The sequence below is a fragment of the Amphiprion ocellaris genome, chromosome 2 (assembly GCF_022539595.1).
Source record: "Amphiprion ocellaris isolate individual 3 ecotype Okinawa chromosome 2, ASM2253959v1, whole genome shotgun sequence".
In the NCBI taxonomy this organism is placed as follows: Eukaryota; Metazoa; Chordata; class Actinopteri; family Pomacentridae; genus Amphiprion; species Amphiprion ocellaris.
Window position 1 is genome coordinate 24,705,727 of NC_072767.1, and position 21,747 is coordinate 24,727,473.

General features: G+C 38.7%; 1 protein-coding gene across 5 annotated transcripts; it reads left to right on the forward strand.

Annotated features, from left to right (window-relative positions):
* Positions 1 to 796: 796 nt before the first annotated feature.
* Positions 797 to 21,291, forward strand: tbxa2r (thromboxane A2 receptor). Of its 5 annotated transcripts, XM_055005136.1 has the most exons (4): positions 797 to 1,084; positions 13,884 to 14,771; positions 17,423 to 17,556; positions 18,893 to 19,129. In XM_055005136.1, the coding sequence occupies exons 1-4, from the start codon at positions 1,049 to 1,051 to the stop codon at positions 18,984 to 18,986; spliced, it is 1,152 nt and encodes a 383-aa protein (XP_054861111.1). In that variant the 5' UTR covers positions 797 to 1,048; the 3' UTR covers positions 18,987 to 19,129. The 5 variants fall into 5 exon arrangements, with proteins under 5 accessions (XP_054861111.1, XP_035811879.1, XP_035811882.1 ...); XM_035955986.2 differs by lacking the exon at positions 17,423 to 17,556 and having other exon boundaries at positions 814 to 1,084; positions 18,893 to 21,291; XM_035955989.2 differs by lacking the exon at positions 17,423 to 17,556 and having other exon boundaries at positions 816 to 1,108; positions 18,893 to 21,291.
* The last annotated feature ends 456 nt before the right edge of the window (positions 21,292 to 21,747 follow it).

Below are 21,747 nucleotides of genomic sequence, written 5' to 3' on the forward strand. Positions count from 1 at the left end.
ATGTTCGGGACAAGAGAGCATAATGAACAGCTCCCCAGTGGGCCCACAAAGTTATTTTTAAATGACAGCAGCAGTGTTAGTGTGTAAAAAAAAATGATTCCAGTTCAGTAGCTGAGAGCTTCAGCTGTTTGATTAATGTGAGTGCAATAATGACTGAAAGGAATTTTGAACCTAATTGTTTTTGTCTGGGAGCTGCTTCGCTTCAGGATATAAAACAAAGTTAACCGAAGCACTGTCACGAAAGGTTCATGTGATAAATAAGGCAGTTTTTTTTTTTTGTTTTGTAGATTTCAGATATTAAGTTGTAACCCACGGTAAGTTTGACTGATTCAGCCACAAAGGGGAAGTGTTTTTCGCTTCAAAGTTGTTGTTCATTGGAACATTGGGGGTTTTGGAATTAACCTGGTGAAGTTATTTCAAGCGTTTCTAACCACAATTTGCTTCTAACTTAATGGCTGGTTTGGTTTCTTTGAAGTGGGGCTGTGTGAGGTACTTTTTTGTGTTACCAACAGTAGATCACAGGCTCCCTGTTTGGAGAAGCTGACAAGAGAATCAGTAGAAAAGCTAAGTAATGAACTGCTCAGGACAGAGTCAGCAGCAAAGTCTTGATTTGAAATGTGTTAAGGAAACACCTTGCGACAAGTGCAACAACAATTTTTATAGATCTGATTCCCACAATCTGTTATCATAAGCAGTCATGTGACCTGCCAGTGTGCCAACTTCATTGATGAATCATATTCAGAGATAGACACTGTATGTCTGAATATGCGAAGCTTCCTAGTTTACTGAGACAAGGCATCATCAACATATAAAACCAGAATGAGTCACACTTTTCACCTTGAGTAATTGGCCACTTCTGTTCCAACATGTCTGCAGAGATGGATGGGAATGAAGTGAGAGGAGACCTTTTTTCGGCGGTTTTTCAGGGTGTGTTCGCGTCTGCAAGGAGACCAAAAAGAAAATCATTCACACCTCTCTCAGGCACTTCTCGGGGAATGTATCGTCACCTTGCTTCAAGTTTTTAAGAACAGAACAAAACAGTTTTGTCATGTCGGCATGGCATCCGTGGAGACATTTGCCTCAGGTATGACCCTCTGGCTGAGTTCAGGTGAAGTTCAGTTTGTTGTTTTCTTCGGCAGCTTCAGCGCTCGGTGTCTTTCGCACTACATCGCTCGTTAGAGTTAAAAACAAAACAGCATGCTTTGGGCTGGTGTTCTTAGATGGTTGCATGTCAGCTAAAAAAATAGAGAGCAGATTGATTGTGCATTTGTATGGATGTGTTTGCCTTTTTTATTTTTTTTTAAGTTTTCTGTGTTATTCTATATTTAGTTTAGCCAAAAGTCATTGAGCATTCCTAATTACAGCTGGTTGCTTCGTAGGAAGAAACAAATTCACAATGACCCACATTACCAAGAGTCTTAGGCTCTGGCCTTGTCTCAGTTGCTGTTAACAAAATAGAAATTCTTTTTTTTTTTTTTTGAAGACAGGAAAATTGAGTAAAAGGGGCATAATGTTGGAGTCAGAAATTGCAAAAAAAAAAGTGAGTGATTCAGTTATTGGTAGAGGGAAAAGGCATGATAATACATATTCTACAGTAAGTCAGCACTGCTGAATAGAGATTGGTTTGCTCCTTATTTGTTTTTTTTTTCCTATTGTTTTCCTGATCTCTACAATCACGAGGTACAAATGCAATAAGGTTCTGGTGTCGCACCTGTTTGTCAGCTGATGTCATGCTCTGTGGTGACATGTTCTTCCTGTCTAGGTGTGGGTTTTCTCCAGCTGCTGTGGTTTCCTCCCACAGTCTAAATACATGCATGTTAGGTCAATCGGTGATTTAAATTAGCCGTGGGAGCTTACATAGCTATCTGTCTCTTCGTGTTAGTCCTGCAACGGAGTGACAGCCTGCCCGGGGTGTACCCGGTGGAGACGATCTACAGGATAAAGCAGGTGTAAGTGATGGATAGATCAATAGGTGGAGGGAATTCAGGAGCCTATGTAGGCAACAGATGGAGTGTCCCTGGTGGCATGGACACCAGGGTTGTTCTGCATGTATTATCAGTCACTGTCAAATACTAAGGGTATTTGACTGCCTTTCATAAGAATCAAGGATGATGTCGTGTAAAGTCTAAATACTCGAATTTTCTCTTACCTGCAGATAATAAGTCACAGAATTTCAGTCCCAGTGCAAGAAGGCCAGTTGTATTGGAGTAATATTATAATCTGTGATTCATTTCTTGTGATATTTAAGAATTTAGAAAAGCTGGTCGTGGTTAAAGTGGCTTCTTACTGTGATGTATTAGATTTGCCAAAAAAACCCCGACACATCGTCTGCATATAGGTTGATTTTATGGAATGTTATGACTCAGATTACTTTAGTGTTGATGTTTTGTCAAAAAAGGAGAGGCTAATGGCTAAGTGGAGACTTCAAACAAGACATTTTTGCATGTTCCCTGCATGTAGTGTGTGCATCATCTTCTTAGGTGTTGTTTTTGTCTTTCTCTTGTTTCCAAGTGTGGCTCATCGTGGGTCATGGTTTGATTTACTTCCTTATCTTTTGTTTTTCCCACACTAGTGATTGTCTCGATTGTTTTCTTTTTTTCCTCAATTATGCATTTAGCCGTGCAATTGGCGTTGTCTCTTCTGTATTCATCCTGAGTGTTTTGCCACAGTCAGGTGGTCTGTGCTGCTCTGTGAAGACTTTATGTTCCCTGCATGTGTTTGTCAGGTGCATTTTAGCCAGTGTCTTTATTACTTGTGTTTCTCCTAATTTGAATCACGATTTCTCTTTGAACTTTTAAGTTTTGTTGTTTACTGGGACCTTTTGTTTTCTGTGTCAGCTTTACATTAAGCTCAATTTGATGATATGACAACATGAAGCTTTGCAAATTTAAATGGCAAAAGATGATGCAATTGAGTGTTCTTCAGTTGTCAAAATCTGTCAAGTGAGCCTGTAGAAGTTTAGTTAATGATTATACAAAAATGCCCAATATTTTTAATGCAGATGTGAGCAGTATTTTTAATGCAAATCTGTTGCTAAATACATGCATAGGTGGTTTGTTCAAGTTTCGTTTTGGTTGCCTGAAATACTTCAACTGCCCAATGAATAGTTCATTAACTACATTAAAATGTCCTTTAATTTCATTTTTTGATATTGTTATAAAGGCGGGTGGAAAAAAGAACTACCTAAATTTATTTGCTAATTACTGCTCGTAGTGTATTCTGTATCAGATGTGGTTGCATTGTTGGAATGGCAATGAGTTACTCAGATTTGCTGATGTCTCTGTTGCTTTGTAATTTTTGTATTATTAATCACGCTGAAGAATTTATTCTTAAACACAAATATTAGATTCCTATGTGATATATTAAATGCATTTTATGGCATCTGATTTGTGTGGAACTGATGAATTTTCCATTACAGTGATGAGAAAGGGAATGGAAAGTATCACCAGAGAATAAAATATTATATACACACAGTCAGCAGCATGTATGTACAATGCATCTGTGTCAGCAAAAATGAAAGCAAAGCAGGCAGGGAATATATAAGTGTGTTTGTTTGAGAGTGAAGGGAACAAATTGTGTTAGGAGACTGGGTGCCAATTCTCCTACTATGGTCAGGCCTGATTGTGCATAATGTTGAGGAAATTACCCAGAATCCTTTTAAGCGGTTAGCCAGAGTGGAATATAATATAATTTACTTGGATACCGTGAGCTTACGGAGACATGGAGGGAGTCTGAGTACAGTTGATAATCTACACAGGTAACAATGGGAGGACTGCTAATTTATAGTGCATGTAATTTATAGAGAATGATAAGGACTGATGAACGCAAACTAAAGTGTAACATTAATAAGAATTTCAGACTGGTCTGTGGCTGAACAATGGATCCAATACTCCAGTTACAGTGACAAAGAGAGAGTAATGAAGTCAGTTTGATGAGATCAAAGTGGCTAGATTGCAGGAGACAGTGCATTTACTTCAAGGTGTCTCAGATGAGTCTCCAGCTGCTCTAAAGTTCTTTGTATCTCCCAAATGGGTCTGTCTGTTTAGGTCAACACGTGTACAGATGAGTACAGTCTCAGCAAAGTGTTGAGAATTTAAATGTTCGTTTATGAAGGTTGTTTGTAAAAATATATATGGATATGTAAATTTTAATAGGACTGTCGAAATGTGGTGTGTTTTTGCGGAGATGACGGGGAGAGAAGCGGGAGGCGAAGAAAGTAAGGAGGGTAAACAGATAAAAAAGATGTACTGTATGCAAAAAAAGAAGTGCTGAGTTATAGTTAATGGGTGATAAAAGGCTTTTCATGAAATAACAGGCGGTCTATACACAGTTTGTTCACAGCAAGTGTTTAATATTTTATTTTACCAGTAAATGCTCCCTAGTTTCTAGTTTCTTGCATCTCTCCTCAGTCTAGCGAGGAGATTTATTGCATAGCCTGCTGAGTTTGTAAAAATGTTCCCATTTTCCTCACCGATGATGTATCTAGTTGCTTAGCGTCACCAAGCGGTTTATTTCACTCAATAGCAAGAAGCATCATTGGGAAATTGTGGATGTTCCTGCTGCTCCCCAGATCTCCCTGCTCATATTCCTTTGTTCAGTGAGTTTGGCGAGCTGGTATTGGCTGAAACTGTCTGTTAAGAGCCGGGGCTTTTTTGTGTGAACACTTCAATAAAATGTAATTTTGGAGTCAACCGTGGAAAGTTTTAAGTCTAAATAAGGATTTTATTTGGAACTGTTTCAGGAAAGCTCTTCTCTGAGTCGTGAGTTACAGCTTTGTGTCTGGCAACTGTGTAAAGTTTGTGGAAGTCTGGGGTCAGTCAGATATTGTCTTGTGGCTTAAATTAACTTTAAAAGAAAATTTACAAGAATGGCTTTGCTTTAAATTCAGCAACACTAAGGTGTTAAGAATATAGAAACAGTTTGCCTCCCTTTTGTTCACAAGATCATATCATTTCAGCTCCTCCAGCCTTTGACCAGGAAACCAGTCTTGGTGCACTATCATAAAGGATGTCTGATACTGTGAAATGCATCTCAAGAAGAGAGGAGAACTGCCAGAGGAGCTATGAATAAGGAAGCACAGATGTATACTTTGCATCATCGTCTGCACCCGTGACATAAAAGAGGCATGACACTCAACTGGAATGCAAAAACCCTGTCAGGAAAAGGACTGACAAATGTGTGTATAAAATTTATATCACGCTTTATTATCATAGTAATCTCTAGTGTACCTCACCTCTTTTACACTTCACAGGACATGTGTGCGTTCAATAAAAATATAAAAATGTGTGACATCCGTGTGTTCTTGTCACATTAGGCCACGCTGTGATTCGTGTTAAAAGTAAATACATACTGTAAGTTGTCGTGAAAACCGCCTGACAGAGATTGTAGGTTATAATAAAGCCATGGACAGATGATGCAGCTGTGCCACATGTCATATTTAATTGGCATCATTTTAAAATGACAGCTCCGAAGCGAGCATGTCTCATTTTGTTAAATGCCTGTTGCCTCACCTTCTCCCTCCTAATGTCTCTTCCTCAACTCTTCAACTGCCTGGAGGGACTAAGCTGCAAAATGAGGAGCTAAGGAAAGAAATCAGATGCACAAACTAAGAAATAAAAAAGGAGGCATATCTTCATCTCTCCTGGGTCTGATTATTTGATTTTTGTAAGATTTTGCAATTTGTTTCCTAAAAACTTTGTGGAGATACTTTGGTTTGTGCCTTGCTTTGACTGGTGAGTGTGACCATGTATAAACCACAGCTGACAGAAATCCGCTGAACGAAGAAATGCTCGATTGCCTTTATGAGCGTGCACTCTCAGCCTATCTGAAGAAACATTTGTTTGATTAAATGCCATATAATCCTTGAGTGCACAACAGTGTTTTTGAGTTTTGTAGTTTTCAGTGGTCAGAAAGATCACTACAAATAGTGAAGCGTTGCAGGCTGTCTTGTTGGCGTCTACATAATTCTTCTGTTTCTTGTGTGTCGTTTTTTGTCTTGGTTCAGACAGAGTGCAGAGATAAGGACGCGGCATAATGGAGGCACAGTAAAGAATGCACCACTGAGATTTTATCCCAAGCCAGGCATGTAAACAGTGGCTCTGAGAGTGAGAAGTCAACACGCTGCAACTTGATTTCACTTTGAAGGGTTTTTTTTTTTTTTCTACTAGAAAAGTGTTTTGCCTATTTACAAATTTCCTTATTTGTGGGTGTATGAACCAATCCAAGCAGAGTACTTGAGCATGCATACATCATAGTTTGGGACAGCTCTGTTTTCCTCCCACAAACTACGACATGAAATAAGTCTTTTAAATATTTTTTCCACTGAGGAAAACATTGTGATTTAGGTGTAATACATTCCAGCTTTTTGTGGAAGGAAAATCAAAATGCAGAGAAAACAGAGCATTTTCAGCACAATCTTTGAAACGTTACGTCTTCTGGTGATGCTATCCAGTACATTAGATCCATGTATGTGACACTAGGAGAAAAGCTGTGTTTGGTCCGCTGGTTGCTTCAATATTTTGTTTTAGATCTTGGCTTCACTCTGCAGTGCAGCTGTTTTCTGCCAAAGGGGTTTCCTCACACACGCAGCGTGTAAAGCCCAAAGGATTACTTAAGTGTAATAAATTGCAGTTATTCCGACAACCACCATTTCATTCCTTATCTCAAACCCTTTCTTCTACCACACAGAGAATAGATGAAGGGATGTCAAGCCTGGCTGTAGCTTGGTAGAGTTAAAGCATCCACTGTGTGATACTCCACAGCTTCAGATTGTGTGTTGTATCTTGTTGTGACCTTAGTTGTTGGCTGAGATTTGGATTTTAAAGTTTACTATATTATTTTTTATAGTAAAATATTCATTGCACAGCTCGGAAATAATAATCTAGATATGTGAGGAATAAATGGCAAGAAATAGAAAGTATAGTTAGCAGGTTTCAAGTGATGCAATGTGAAGAAGGATGCAATGCGGGTTTACTGTACTGGATTACTGTACATATGTTTGTTTATTGATTCAAATTGTTTATCTGGTACCTTACTGACAAGAATAAAGCTACAAAGCAATAATATCATGTAAATTTGTAGATCTAAACCCAGGATTGTCAAGAATATTGGTGCCCACTGCCCCAAATATGAGCCCTAATTTTGGTTTTAATTTTAAGGACAGAACTAGAATACTTTGTCCCTGATTCCTGATCCTAAACCTGATCTTTTCCTAAGACCGCAACACACATCAGTGGTACAGACAAAAAACAGCTTTAGAGTCTCTGTCCTCTCAGAAATGTGTTTTGGTCATTTTTGCTGCTTCGATTATTTTTTGCTTGGTTGACATTCCATGTACAGAATGATGTATGTTTGAAGCTAGAAGGCTATTTTCCAATTCTGCTGCTGAAAGTGGAAAGTTTCTTTGTGCTCACCTAAAATCTCAGTTTAAAGGATGTACCTGTAAACACAATCTGTGGCATCAGTTTGGAAACCAGTCTTGGTCTTATAGTCAAAATACAAACAAGGGATAAAACTGAAGTGTGCATTGCATGTACTCTGAGAACGATCTTTCCTTTATATAGAAAAGCCTTTGCATCTAGTAGTTAAATATTTGATATTAAATATATCTGCATCTTCATTCATCATTCGGACATTTTCGGTGAGGGAGGAGGTGTAGATGTCATTTTTACTTTTTCTAACTAGATAAACATTTATGGAAAAGCCACATGAGGCACAGAAATACCTAAATCTTGACAATGAGCCTCAAGTGAGAATGATTGCACCTCTTTTGCTTCTAGAGCATAAAATGACAAGTCTGTATCTGAGATTACACCAAGATTACAGGCGTCTCACTTCAAATTGGCCAAAGGCTTCCCAAACTAGAGGCAAGATCACAGTGGTGGTGATGGGCGAAGAAATTGCAGTGATGTCTGCCTGATGATGACAACAACACACTCTATCACTGTCATTCTTCTGTGCGTTTTGGAAAATCTCTTGTTGTCCCAATTGGATGAGACTCACATTGTGATTTGGTTTTTATGGTCTGCGTTGCTCTAACACTATATTGTAATGCTCTCTTTCATATGTTCCAACTCTTGGCACATAAGCTCATAAGTGTTTTTCTCATTATTTAGAACTACTTGTTTAACCCTTTGATGCACAGTGTGGGTCAGGAGATACCCATTTACCATTGGATTTGGGTCACTTTTGATCCATGTTATGCATCAAAGGTTAAGGCAGCTTACTGATAAATGTTCCTCAGACTGAAGATGCTGTTTGTTTTCCTCAATTTTAATACACAATTGTGAACAAGAAAATAGCTGTTGTCCAGTGTTTGTCCTCATTAACTTCAGCTGGAATCACTCCTCTTCTCACAGGCCTGCACTTAGCCAAAAGTATGTGGCAGATGTGGCCATCTGCACTATATATGTATGTCTGCAAAAGGCTATTTTGTAGTTAAACTATGTATAGACCAGTTTCTATATAAAACCTGAAACTAAAACTTTACAGCATCTGCTGATGCAATCCAGATTTTTGTTCCATTGTGTGGAGCAATGAAAGTGTAATCCAGAATTTAAAGTCAGTGGTCTTAAATAATGTTGATTACTCGACATTTTCTGATGCCTTGCAGCATTCATTTGCATTCAAATCACGATTGCTATACAGGCTTGCATGTAGGAAAGCATCAGACGTTATGCTGTAAAACCAAGTTCATTTTTAACGTTTTTAGCACTGTGGCTGTTCATCTGAGTTCAGTATAAAACATTTTTGATACATAGATTTTTTATTATCCATCAATTTCAACTCAAACATGAGAACAATGCAACTCCAGTCTGATGTTTGCAACTCTTCTCTCTTTCTGTTCATTCTCCTGGATAAAATACAGCGCAGTGTCTTCCCAGAGTCCGTCCCCCTTTGTCTTCCGGGGGGAGGGCTAAACTGAGCAAAAGGAAGCATGAAAGGAGGGGGATAGATGAGTATCTGAGCTGCTGTGGGAGAGGACACAGCTGGAAGAGGGGACATGATCCTTGGTGACTGCTTACAGCAGGCTGTTATATTGGACTTTTTCTTTTTTCCATCAGGTGGGACTTGCCGTTTATGACATCTTTTCCACCTCACCCTGTGATTATTGTTGTCAGTATTAAAGTTACAAGAGCAGAAGGATGGGTATGATGGAGTAGTAAAAACTTTCCAGCTGAGAGCCAACTTATTCCTTGAAAGCACTTCTGTGGTGGTAAGACATATTTTAATGCCTCAAACATATCGCATTTGACAACAGCGACTTTTTGTCTGTCATTCAGTATAGTTAAACTGCAAGAGTACTGCTAAAGAATAGGGATACTAGACTTTAGCTGTAGTATTAATGTATCCTTATCTTGTACCATTCTGATTATTTATTAAAAATATTTCAGGATAAACAGGACACAACCTGTAGAAGAATGCATTTTTGTTATCTGCAGTGGTTTAGTTTTGTTTCATTGCAGACAATTGCAAATGTTCCCTTGTTTTGGACGAGGTGTAGATAAACACTTGGACAGCTAAAATGTAATGCCAAAACAATGTTTCGCCATTTAAAAGAGCGATCCTTCAAATGGTGCCAATTTGTGTTCCTGTGGAAACAAGTTGTTACCTGTGTTTGTGTGTCAGTGGGTGATGCGTGACAACAAAACTAGCCAACAGTAAGAAATCAGCTCCCACTGATGGTGCACATGCTAAAATGAAACACAGCTTGAGCCCTCAGCGATCAGTGTTTGCCAGACACTGATGCAAGATTTTTGGAAATGATACAGAATCCCATCTTCACACAGCTTTAGAAGATGCTTCCTCAGTTCTGAAACTCAGCAGCACACTACAGCACATCACCCACACCCTACTCAAACTGTCCTTTTGAGCATTTTATGCAGATCAAGTTAAGGACCAACTCCACAATCTTCTGAAGAATTTAATTAGCTGCTCAGTATCAGAAACAGCCTTTTCAGACTTACTGACAGTTTAAATGTCAGATTTTTAAAAGCGGGAAAGAGAAAACAAAAAACTTTTTTGTCTCTTCAGCCAAATAACTCTCCTCTCTTTCTTTGTACTGTTTGATACTAAAAATTTGATTTCGATATACTGTAGAAGCCCAGTCAGCCCTTCCTACGCTGTTCACACAAAATGAAACTGACTGACAGCAAATCAACCCATTAACTGCAAGTACAAGACTCAGTGATTCCAGGAGGAAAAGCTGAAGAAAAGGGTAAAAGGCTGTTTCACTGCAGTAAAAACACACCAGAAGGGCTGGAATGATCAATTATTTTTATCAGTGTTTTATCTGCTGATTTATATCAGGATAGTCAATCAATTTTATCAATCACGATTCACATATCAGAAATACCTGTGTGGACATTTCCAAATATCTTTCATTTTTCAAACACAAAATCAAAACCAAAACCAAAGCACATTCACTTTGCAGTTTATAAGAAAATTGGTTGGCAAGGTCATACAAGTGCTGGCGCCAAGCATCATCCGTCTCAGAATTGATAATATGGTAGTTAGCTTTTAGCAAGCAATGCAAAGGTTTGTCTGAATTTTCATATCTTTAATTTTGTGCTTTTTGAAAATAAAAAAATGACTAAATGTTTTACCATAGCTTTCAGGGGAATTAATGAATGTTTTAAAAAATGTAGACTGAGCATGTATATAGTGTATCCATAAACCAGAATGGATATAGACAGCAAGAAAGTTATTCTTAATGGATATTAATAGAGAACAAATCTATTTCTCGTAAAATAGTTTTTAAAAAATTACGTATCCTAAAGGACTCAAATCATGGTTTGGATTGGGTTGGATTTCAGGTGATTCCCAAAAAATTTCACTTTTGTCAAAAATCTCATCTAGTTATGAATCTGTGTGTAATTTCACAATAAGACATAAAAGTAGTCCAGCATTAACATTCATCTAATACACCCCCCCCCCAAAAAAAAACAAAAAACAAAAAAACACTGCTCTCATGCAAATCTAAATTCGACTGTAATTTAAATGTTCCATGTATCATCATTTTGTGTGTCCAAAGTTAAAAGTAATTAGTAGATTTAACAGGATTTCTCAATCTGGCTTCACTACATTCCAAAGAAGTTGGAGCATTTTCAGTAGTTCAGGCACATATGAAGCTCTCATAAAGAGTCCTGTCTGAAAAGTGCTTTAATCTTTGTTTACAGGAGCACAGCCTGAAAGCTGTTCTAAAGACTTTTTAGGACCTAGAGACGTTCTCCTGCTGCTAGTAAATGTGTTGTTTCTTACTTCGGAGATGAAAATTCAAGATTGGCTCAGACGAAAAACCTGTTTGGTGTTTTTCTGGGTCCAACAGTCAAATGTTTAGCTTTTACCCAACAAGCACCCAGTGTGTGCTCCATCAGGCATGTGAAACTGTACAATTCTGCCATGTACCATTATGTTCCACACATCATGGTGCATTGGGCCAGAAGTTAGACCACTTAAAATGAATGGGTTTTGTTTTTTTTTGTTTGTTTCACACTGATTCTAGAAAAATATGAGTGTTAGAGTAAAAGAAGCAACTTGACTCCTTCGGACGTGTTCCTGCATTTTAGTTCGAGCCACTAATCCTGTTATTCATACTGTTAAATGATCTGTGCAGTCAAGTGTACTCTGTTTTGGGTTCACAATAGGCTACAGGAAAACATAGTTAAGTGGCAACATTTTCATATGAACAGTAAAGTCCTGCATGTGCATTTTCATGACACAGTTTCTGGGTATTGAAATAAAAGTCTGAATAGTTGTCTAGCACAACTTTCAGTGCAGATATTTACAGTATGTCACTAACAGCACACGAAAAAAAAATGGAAGCAGTATCCCGTATTTGTTTACTTCCCTTAGTAGGATAAACGGAATTCTCTGTAGCACCCCCATTAGTTGTCGTTGCTGCATTTGCTGATGATTACCAAATTCCCTTCTTCCTTATAGATGCATCTTTTTATTATTATTATTTATCCTTTATTTAACCTGGTCGGTCCCGTTGAGATACAATGACCTCTTTTTCAAGGGAAGCCTGGCCAAGACAGCAGCCTGAGAAACATTTAAATTGCAACAATTAAAAACAGACAACACCAACTCACACAACAAAATAAATAAAATACATGCTAGATAAAAGCACAGGATTAAGAATTTACATTAAAACAGCAAGTGTGATAAGTAGCTGCTGCAAGATCTTTCATACAGTTTTTAAAAGTTCCGATGGTGATGAGTTCCTTCAGGTTCAGTGCCTTCTGCAACAGGTGCAGAGTACTTAAAACAGTGTTTCCCAAATTCAGAAAGAACCTTTGGCATGTTTAATAAGCATAAATCATTGGAACGTAAACAGTAATTGTAATAATCTTGTCTTGGAAAACATTGCAACTACACACACATAGTAACACTTGCAGTGCACACACCTTACACTCACTGAGGATGCTCACAGGAAGCTACACACACAATCTGATGTAATCTGAGTTGTTACTTTCTATGACCGTTGGTGGAAACATGGAATTTTACAGGATACTCTGAGTTGTTTTTAAATAATGCACAAAGACAGCATCAGTAGAGCCGGTGAGTTCAGTTTTCAAAATTTCTGGGAAATCCCTCAGTGGGTTAATTTGAATTGAGTTTATTTTTGAGGAGTAATATTGTGGGATTTTTGTATTTTCTATTTATTTTGTTCTCTTTTTTGATATGATATCAATATCCACATGATATCCTATGAAACAAGTATTTTGGTTAGGAAAAATCCTGATTATTTATTTCTGGTACTGGGTTTTACCTCACATTCCAGCCTAGTGTCTTAGGTTGCCGCTTTCCTTGAAGCCAGTCTCATGCAATTTGATTGTGACAGGCCATATTGAGTACAGCCCACTAGGGACAACATCGCAGACTGATTATGACACTAAGTGTTGATTTCCTGTTAGTGTTTCTGTCACTACCACTCTCATTGCTGTGCTTCCTGCCAGGATATGCCAGCTCTCCTACTTTCTGTCTATTTCAGTTTCTGTGTCACTCACTCCCTCTCTCTCCCATGCTGTCACTGTCTGCATGGGTCTTGTGTGGGTGTTATGTGCTGTACATGCTGCATCTGTGCTGTTACACTGACTTTGTATGTTTTTTCCAGCCACCTGAAAAATGCTTTTAGAGTAAAATATTGTTTTAAAGGATAATTCTGTTTTGTTTTTGTTTTTTTAAACCCATGGCCTTCTTTTCATAGAGTAAGCAATCATTCTTATTGGTACCAGTAATATTGCACTTATTGAGATTGGGTTACAATAAGAAAATGTTGCCAACATTTTGAGTTTGCTCACTTAGCTTACTTCTAGATAATGTGGCTTAAATAATACTTCTTAATTCTTACATTATCATACTTTGTTGTAACAATACAACTCTGTCATAAAAACCAATAAAAACTATAGCAAATATGAAAATTAACAAATGTTAATAAAGCATAACTGCTCTTGTAATCTGTTGGCTGTGATTGACTGCCAACCTATCCAGGGTGATTCCTTTCATTTTACATTTTTCCCAGTGTGCACTGAGACATCAGCCCTGCAACATATGCCTCTAAATAGAAATGAGCATGCATAGAAAATGGATGGCTGATTGGCTCCTAGCCAATTCTCAGGACCCTCAGTTTTGCAACACATTCAATCACAGTAAAGAGCACCATTTAGCATTGGGTGCACAAGAATAAACACATAGACTTAAAATGCAACAAAACTAGCCCAACTCTACAAAAGATTGACAGTTATTTTGTGTTGCACTTGCTCATTTCGTCAGTATTGTATGATTCAGTGCATTTTTTTTAAGTGTTGTCTGCTTTTCTACGAGCCAAATGCCCCTTTATGGAGAATGTCTTAAGGTGTGACTTCTCTCTTTTTATTCAGGTCAAAGGGAGAAATGAAATACCTCTCACTTGTTTATTCTGTGGATCTCTAAGTCATCTAAAATCAACAACTCCACACCAGCCAACCACCATGAATGCCTCAGACCTTCCAGTCGCCAACAACACCCCAGTCTGCTACTCCATCAAAAGCCCTCCATTCAATTTCAACCCCAGTGTCACCTCAATCTACTTCTCAGCCATCTTCATGGCTTTAGGTCTCCCTTCCAATCTCATTGCCTTTATTGTTCTCTTCAAATCCTTCCAGCGGACATGTAGTCGCTCACGCTCCTTCTTCCTGATCTTCCTGGGCGGTCTTGTGGTTACTGACTTCATGGGTCTCCTGGTCACAGGCTCCATTGTGGTCTCCTTCTATGTTACACATTTTAATTGGCGCCAGATAGACCCGAACTGCCATTTCTGCAACTTCATGGGTATGTCAATGGTCTTCTACGGACTGTGCCCACTGCTGCTCAGTGCCACCATGGCCGTGGAGCGCTTCATTGGTATCAACCATCCATTTGCACGCTCCACCAGCATGCCAAAGAGCCGGACGGTTTCCATGGTGCTGATGGTGTGGTTGATTGCTGGCTGCATAGCTTTGCTGCCCCTAACGGGCCTCGGAAGCTACCATATACAGATGCCGGGCTCCTGGTGCTTTTTCAACATCAGCTCAGAGGGAAAGGACATGGCTTTCTCCCTGATCTTCTCTCTGGTTGGACTGGTTTGCATCGCTGTGTCCTTTTTGCTGAACACAGTGAGCGTAGTGACCCTGATCAAGGTGTGCTGTGGACAGGACAGGACCCAGCGACGACGTGACCATGAAGTGGAGATGATGGTGCAGCTTATCCTGATCATGATCATCGCTTCTGTTTGCTGGTGTCCGCTCTTGGTGAGTTTTTTCAAAGAAGTAGACTCTATGTAAAAATGTGTGTGCATTCATATCTTTAGGTCTAGTTTTATTGGAAAATGCAGGAATTAAAATCAAATATTGAGCTGCTCTTGGTAATTTCACTTGTGTGTTAAGCAGTAAGTAACAGTAAGATTGATTTGTTGTAGCTTCCAAGAACTTTACCACGCCCACTAAATTGTGCACTTCGATTGAAGATCCATCCAACCATCCATTAACTATACACTGCTTAATCCTCATTAGGGTCGCGGGGTGGGTGAGGCTACGACAAATTTAGAATCACCAATTAACCTCAGCATGTTCTTGGACTGTGGGAGAAAGCTAGAGTACCCAGAGAAAACCCACACATACACAGGGAGAACATGCAAACTCCAAGCAGAAAGATCCCGGAAAGGCGGGGACCTTCTAGCTGCAAGGCAAAAGTGCTAACCAAGTCCCTCTGCAGCCCTCAATTGAAGATAATGGAGGATAAATTTACATCAGTCCTTTAGAGTCAAGTTTTCACTCGACTGCCCATTTAATGCTAGGAGTCACTTTTACTCAGGTTTTAATCTGCTACTTCTCTCTTGCATTTTTCTCGTTTAACAGTATTATAAACACACATTTACTGAGGGCAAATATGATAAATTAGTCACTGTGGATGGTACATCATTTGATATTTTAGTACTACTTAAATTGAATGCCATTCTCGATATAAATCTGGCCTACAGCAACTTTAAGGATAACACAGACTCAGTGAGGCTGAATTCAGTCACTGAAGCAATTTCATTATCTCTGCATGTGAATAATTTCTATACAGTGGTTATCTTTTGGCCTATCTTAAACTGCAAAGCCTTTTTCCAAATGTAAATCTCATACAGAACAAATTTATATGGCGAGGACCCACTCAGTGAACTGACACATAGTTGTAAAATAAATGGAGCATTCTGGTCTTGTTAAAGTGCTATTGGCCTCCACAGGAAGGTCTTTGGCCCTGCTTCAACCCGTGTAAATGTTTGTGGGCCTCTGTAACTGTAGTATGTGGTCTGCTGCAGCGTGTGTTGTGTGGTGATAAGAGCAATAGAAGAGTGTGCCTTATTCTGTCGAAGACAGAAGGCGAATATCTGTTCATTCCATCCTTCAGTACGTGCATCTTTAGATTCTTTTTAGCAGCGTATGTACTCTTTACACGCCACACTCTACTTTTTTTTGTCATTTATGAAATATTTGAGTAAAACAGAACGTAGAAAATGTTTATCTTGATATGCTAAACTGTAAGGAAAACTGACCACATAGCAACACCACTCATGAAGTAATTAATTGAGGTTAAAAATAATACTTATTCACACATTCGTAATATTTTACAGTGTCCACCAGTTGCTATGTGAAAAAAGGTTTGAAAAAAGGACATACACTAGCAGTCAAAAGTTTGGACACACTTTCCCATTCAGTGGTTTTTATTTAATTATTTTGTGCATTGTGGATTAATACTGAAGACATCAAAACTATAAAAGAACACATATGGAATTGTGTTGCAAACAAAAAAGTTGAATGTTAATCTTCAGTATTAATCTACAATGTAGAAAACAATACAAATAAATAAAAAGCATTGAATGAGAAGGTGTGTCCAAACTTTTGACTAGTTGTGTATATGAAATCACTCACCATGACATGAGCTATCCAACTCATTTTGTTATTAGTGTTGCTCTTCAAATGTTTGAACCTTAAGGAAGCATCACAAGATTCTAAGCTCCTTTTCTCGGCTTCGCTCTCTATGCTTCATTTCTTCTTAGCAACAAAGCTTCCTGACTAGCTGTTCTGACAGCCTTTCTGCTCTTGCCCTGGATCAAAGAGTCATTTAATGCCTGACCTGAAATGAAACAGTTCAGCTCCAGAGCATAATTGAAAGAGTACCTTTAAAGGAAAGCTACGCCATTGCCACTACTACATATCAAACATCACTTAAGAAAGGTCAAATTGGGAACCAAATGCATGTGGTCTAACAATCATATAGGTTGGAAGCTAACCTCTGCTGTAAAAATGATCTACAATTGGACTACACAGTGGTAACCATCCTTACAACCTTCATGATTGTTTGACTGCTTGGGTTTTTTGACTGTTTCTTGAGCAGAGTTCCAAAATCTCAGCAATGGCTTTAGGTACAATGGTACCATATTGTCAAGGTGTAAAAAAGATAAAACTCTTTTTTTTTCTGTAAATCAAGCTAGTTGAGCATTGCTGACTATTGTTGATTTGGTGTAAAGCACTGATCAAACCATTGTTTGTTCAATGTTTTTTTTTTCAGATGTTAAGCTGTATGAGTCTGTGGTAAACGCAAAAGAGAAGTTTAAAGCCCCTATGTGTAGTGTTATTTTAAGTGTTTTCAAATGATTCTGCATCATTTTTTAAAAATTTGTATGTGAAGGAGACAATACTTTCAGTGGATTTGTTATAGAAGGTACCAGACTGTTGTTTTTGGTACCTCTACTGGAAGTCCTCTAAAGTCTGTAAGTCAGTCACAACCATAGGGGCTTGAAACTGAGCATATCCAAGTAAGAAATAGAGTAAGAAATAATCAAATATTTAAGTCCCTAGCTGGAACACATGTTTTTCTGCGGTCCTGTCTAACCTTAGTTGTGTGACGCCCTGCACAGATTAATATTCTGATGAGCGTGGTGACTGCAGCTTCAGTAACACCTGAAATGCTTTTGTTCTACATACGAATGGCTACCTGGAATCAGATACTTGACCCCTGGATATACATCATGTGTCAAGTGTCCCGACTAAGGCGAGTAAAGAGTAAAATGCAATCGTCCACATTTTGTAATAATGGCACAGCTTACCATTAGTCACTACTCACTCCCGTCATACTTTAAGTCTGACCTGTCCTTTGTCCAGCTACATCAGCATGTCCAAAGCATCTGCTAAAGCCACTTAGCAAGAGACTCATTTTTAAAACTGCAGTTTACTCTATGCCTTGCAGCTTCAAAACCATTACTCATAAGCTCATAAAAAACTACAGTAGGAGCTTGCTTCAATGCAGCCCATGCCCCGTCTTTGTTTTTCTGCTACGTATCCTTCATTTCATTCCAAGTCAGTTAATAAACATTTCACTCAAGCAGTTTAATTCCTTGTCATGGCTGTTTATTGCCCTTGCACATTCTTTCATTTCCTGAAACATACCAGATGGTTTCTCATCCAAACCACAATAGCTTGACAATTTGCAGACTATAGTTTTATTTAGTTGCTCAAGCACGTCTTTATAGCAGAGCTGCAGAAACTGTTACCAATGAGAGGTAAACATCTAGAAAGTGGTTGATGCTCAGTAAAAACTGTGCTCCAGAAAAATGTAGCCTAGCTCTAGAGTCAGGCCTGTTTGATGCTCAGAGCTTGAAATAGTCCCAGTAAACAACATCGTGAATGCCACTCTTCAACCACTGAGTAAGCTAACTGACACTCTGCAAAACTGTGGGTCTTAGATGTTTGAGTTTGTCCTAACAAAAACAGTGGTTTACACTTCAAGAGCCAAGACTTTGCAACACTTTTTAACATTTTGAAGTGGATTTAGGGAACTATTTTCCTCCACTGCTTGGATGTAAACCACAGGAGAACAGAATTGTGACACAAGCTGAATTCTGAATAGGAACTATAAGCAACACTAAGCCAATTTGCCATTCCTAAAGGAGCTTGTTAGCATGTTTTGCCCTCACAGGAGACTGTTTTGGTAATGCTAATAAGGCTATGCCTCACATAAAATGCTGCAGCTTAACTAAAGCAGAGGGGATAATTGTTTTACAGCAGCCATTGCCTCAGGAGGGTCATGGCAAAATTAGTCCTGTCATCCCTTAGTGGACTTAACACATAGTGAGTGTCCATTTGCATTTGCAGTATTAACTAATTTCACCTTCCTTCTCTCATTCCCTTTTTCTAATCTCTTCTTTTCACACATTTAAACTGTAATTTGCTGTCCCATTTGATTTTCGTCTTCTTACTGTCTCCCTTTAACCACCTCATTCCTTACCCACTACTGTCTTCCCTTTATTTCCTCTCTTTTGGTTATTCTTTGGTTATTCTTGTCTTAATCCTGTCTCTATCTTATCCCTCAACCTGTCCTCTACAACCAGGTCTTTATCGCTAAAACTGTGCTGTCTGGAGGGCCTCTCCGGATCAAATACCTACTGCTGTGGCTGCGCTTTGCCACCTGGAACCAGATCCTAGACCCATGGGTCTACATTTTGTTTCGCAGGGCAGTTTTTAAGAGAGTCTACCCCCGCCTCGACTGGTCCCGGGGCTCCGTCATGAGCCTGTACCCATCTTTCGGCGAGACTGTCCGCAGGTTCACACGAGCTTCACTCAAGAGCAGCCTGGGCTCTGATGAAACAGAAGAGACAGAGAAATCTAATGTGACCGCCAAATCTGCTTTAAAGCCGGAGCCGCCTCCTCCATGATTAGCTGGACTTAGTTGCCACAAACTAAGTGGTGTCACCAGGGTCACAGTTCATGTTTGACTGTTTCCACTGAGTTTTTAATGGACTGTGACCAGGATAAGTTGGATGATTTCACCAATAATCTATAAGGATTTTATCTTGTTATGTTATTACATACTCTGTACTCTGCAGTATCAGTGATGGCACTTTCTAGATGTACTGTTTTGTTTTTTAGACATTATGTTACAGTAGATAAAAGTAATCATTCTGGCAATTGTTCTCATGAAATGCTTCGAATTTGTAGGACAATATGCCCTTTAAGCACATGTACACTTTGCCCAGATGCTCGTGTGTCACATTCTCAAAGTATTTAGCTCAATATTTTGTGAGGAACCCTTGAATGTTCATGGTAACAGTAGAAAAATGGATTTCAAAAACATCAGACATTGATAACAGACTGCTAGAGATGCCCAAAGTAGAAGCGGTTTAACTAAAATTATATGCTTTCTTAAAATTTTTCAAGCACTTCCAGTACTATTTCCATTTCATCGTAGGAGTGATTATATTCTATATACTGTATTTTCCGTACTATAAGGCGCTCTTAAAAGCCTTTAATTTTCTCAAAATTCGACGGTGCGCCTTTTAACCCAGTGCACTTTATGTGTGCACTGAGTTCCAAAATCTGCACCCATATCACCGCTACTGTGAAAAACCAAGTGAAGCAAATGAATTTGGAGCTTGCCATCATTCCAGGAGGATTAACAAAAGAACTCCAACCGCTGGACATTGGTGTAAACAGGGCGTTCAAAGTGAAGTTGTGAGCGTCGTGGAAGCGATGGATGTGAGACGGCGAACACACCTTTACTAAGACTGGGAGGCAGCGCCAGGCGAGTTACGCCACCATATGTGAATGGATTGTGGATGTCTGGGCTAAGGTATCTGCTTTGACTGTCGTCCGAGCTTTCGCAAAAGCCGGCATCATTGCTGAACAGCCACCCGGCAACGAGACTGACTCCGACAATGACAAGAGGGAACCCGGCATGTTTGATGGCGAAATTGCCCAGCTATTCAATTCAGATACAGAAGATGAGGACTTCGATGGATTTGTGACAAAAGATTGATCAAAAAATAATGTGAGTGTATTTTTAAATACTTAGTAGAATAAAGTTCAAACAAACTCACTGTTTTGCTTCCGTTACCTTGTTTTAGCATGCGCCGAATAATACGGTGCGCCTTATGTAAGGCTTAAGTACAGAAATAGACCCCGTAATTGAGACTGCGCCTTACAATCCGGTGCGCCTTATGGTGCGGAAAATACAGTACCTATTTATGCAGATAATACTGTCCTTTATTATGACTCTGGAGATATTTTAAAATCACAGGCCATGGAATGGAATTTGTTTTCGTATTGTCAAGATGGAATTGAACATAGAGCCAAAATCTGGAAATTATTAGTTGTTAACTTGAATTTTACAAATCTGTGTAAAAATGATGGTGAGCAATAGCTTCAGTTTCACATTATTAGTAATCCCTGTTCATCCTTGTCTGTCATATGAATTCTGGTCAAACCTGGCAGAAGAGCAAAGGTTAGACTGCCCATATAAACATCATTGTGAAAATAGGCACAGATCATTTCAACTATGGATATTTTGTTTGGTCAGCTTATAAAAATATTTTTATTCAGATGGTGTGTGAAAAGTGAATGTCAAAAATACTATTTAAAAAAGATTGTTGAGATTAGACGTTTACTGAAACTGATATAAGCAGAAAGCACAATTGCTGTATTTCAGTTGAAGGTTTAAGTTGTCTATTATGTTTCACAGTGTTCTGTAACATTAGATTCCGATAGTAATATATTACTTGTTTCAAAAGCAGTGTTACCACTTTACTGATTACTCACTGTATTGCTGGTTTGCTTTTGTTCTTATTGGTGATTTCATATTCTCTTGAAACTTTTGAAACTTTGCCTAAATTCGTACCTCCCATTGTTGGTGTGTAACTATTCACATAGTTGTTGTTTTTTTCCAGGCTTTAATGTACCCATCTTTGAGATTTTTACATGGAAGTAAAATGCATGTGTGGTTTATGAAACGTGACTGAGAGTAAGTGTGAAAATACTTCTTGCTTGTCCTTCCTTCAACTGAATGATCAGGGGTGCTAACACATTGTAGAAAGTTTATGAGTTCCTAAACAAGTATACTCTGTGTGTGCCTACTTTGGATTGAAGTTTTGGAGGATATTGCTGATGCAAATACTTCCTTGAGCCAGAGTGACTCCAGAGGCTCAGTGCCTGTAAGACTTTAGGAGCATCTGTGCACCATCAAGGTGTTCAGGTTTTTAGTCGATGTCACCTGTTTAAATACATCCAGTTTGATAATTTTCCCATTTTAGTCCAGACAATCAAAGCTAAATTATTTTTCACTCTTTCTGACACTACATGATTGCTGAGTTATTCAGATATGCAGTGTGAAATACTGTAAATAAATTGTTTTGAACATTGTATTATCACTTATGCCAATTAGATTGTCACCCAATTAAGAAACAAATAACTG

Excerpts from the sequence above, each read along its gene's own strand:
- tbxa2r (XM_035955986.2), top strand. The coding sequence starts at position 1,049 with ATGTCGGCATGGCATCCGTGGAGACATTTGCCTCAG. Across the intron at positions 1,085-13,883 it reads CGTGGAGACATTTGCCTCAG|GTCAAAGGGAGAAATGAAAT; the intron begins GTATGACCCTCT and ends CTTTTTATTCAG. Across the intron at positions 14,772-18,892 it reads TTTGCTGGTGTCCGCTCTTG|GTCTTTATCGCTAAAACTGT; the intron begins GTGAGTTTTTTC and ends CTCTACAACCAG.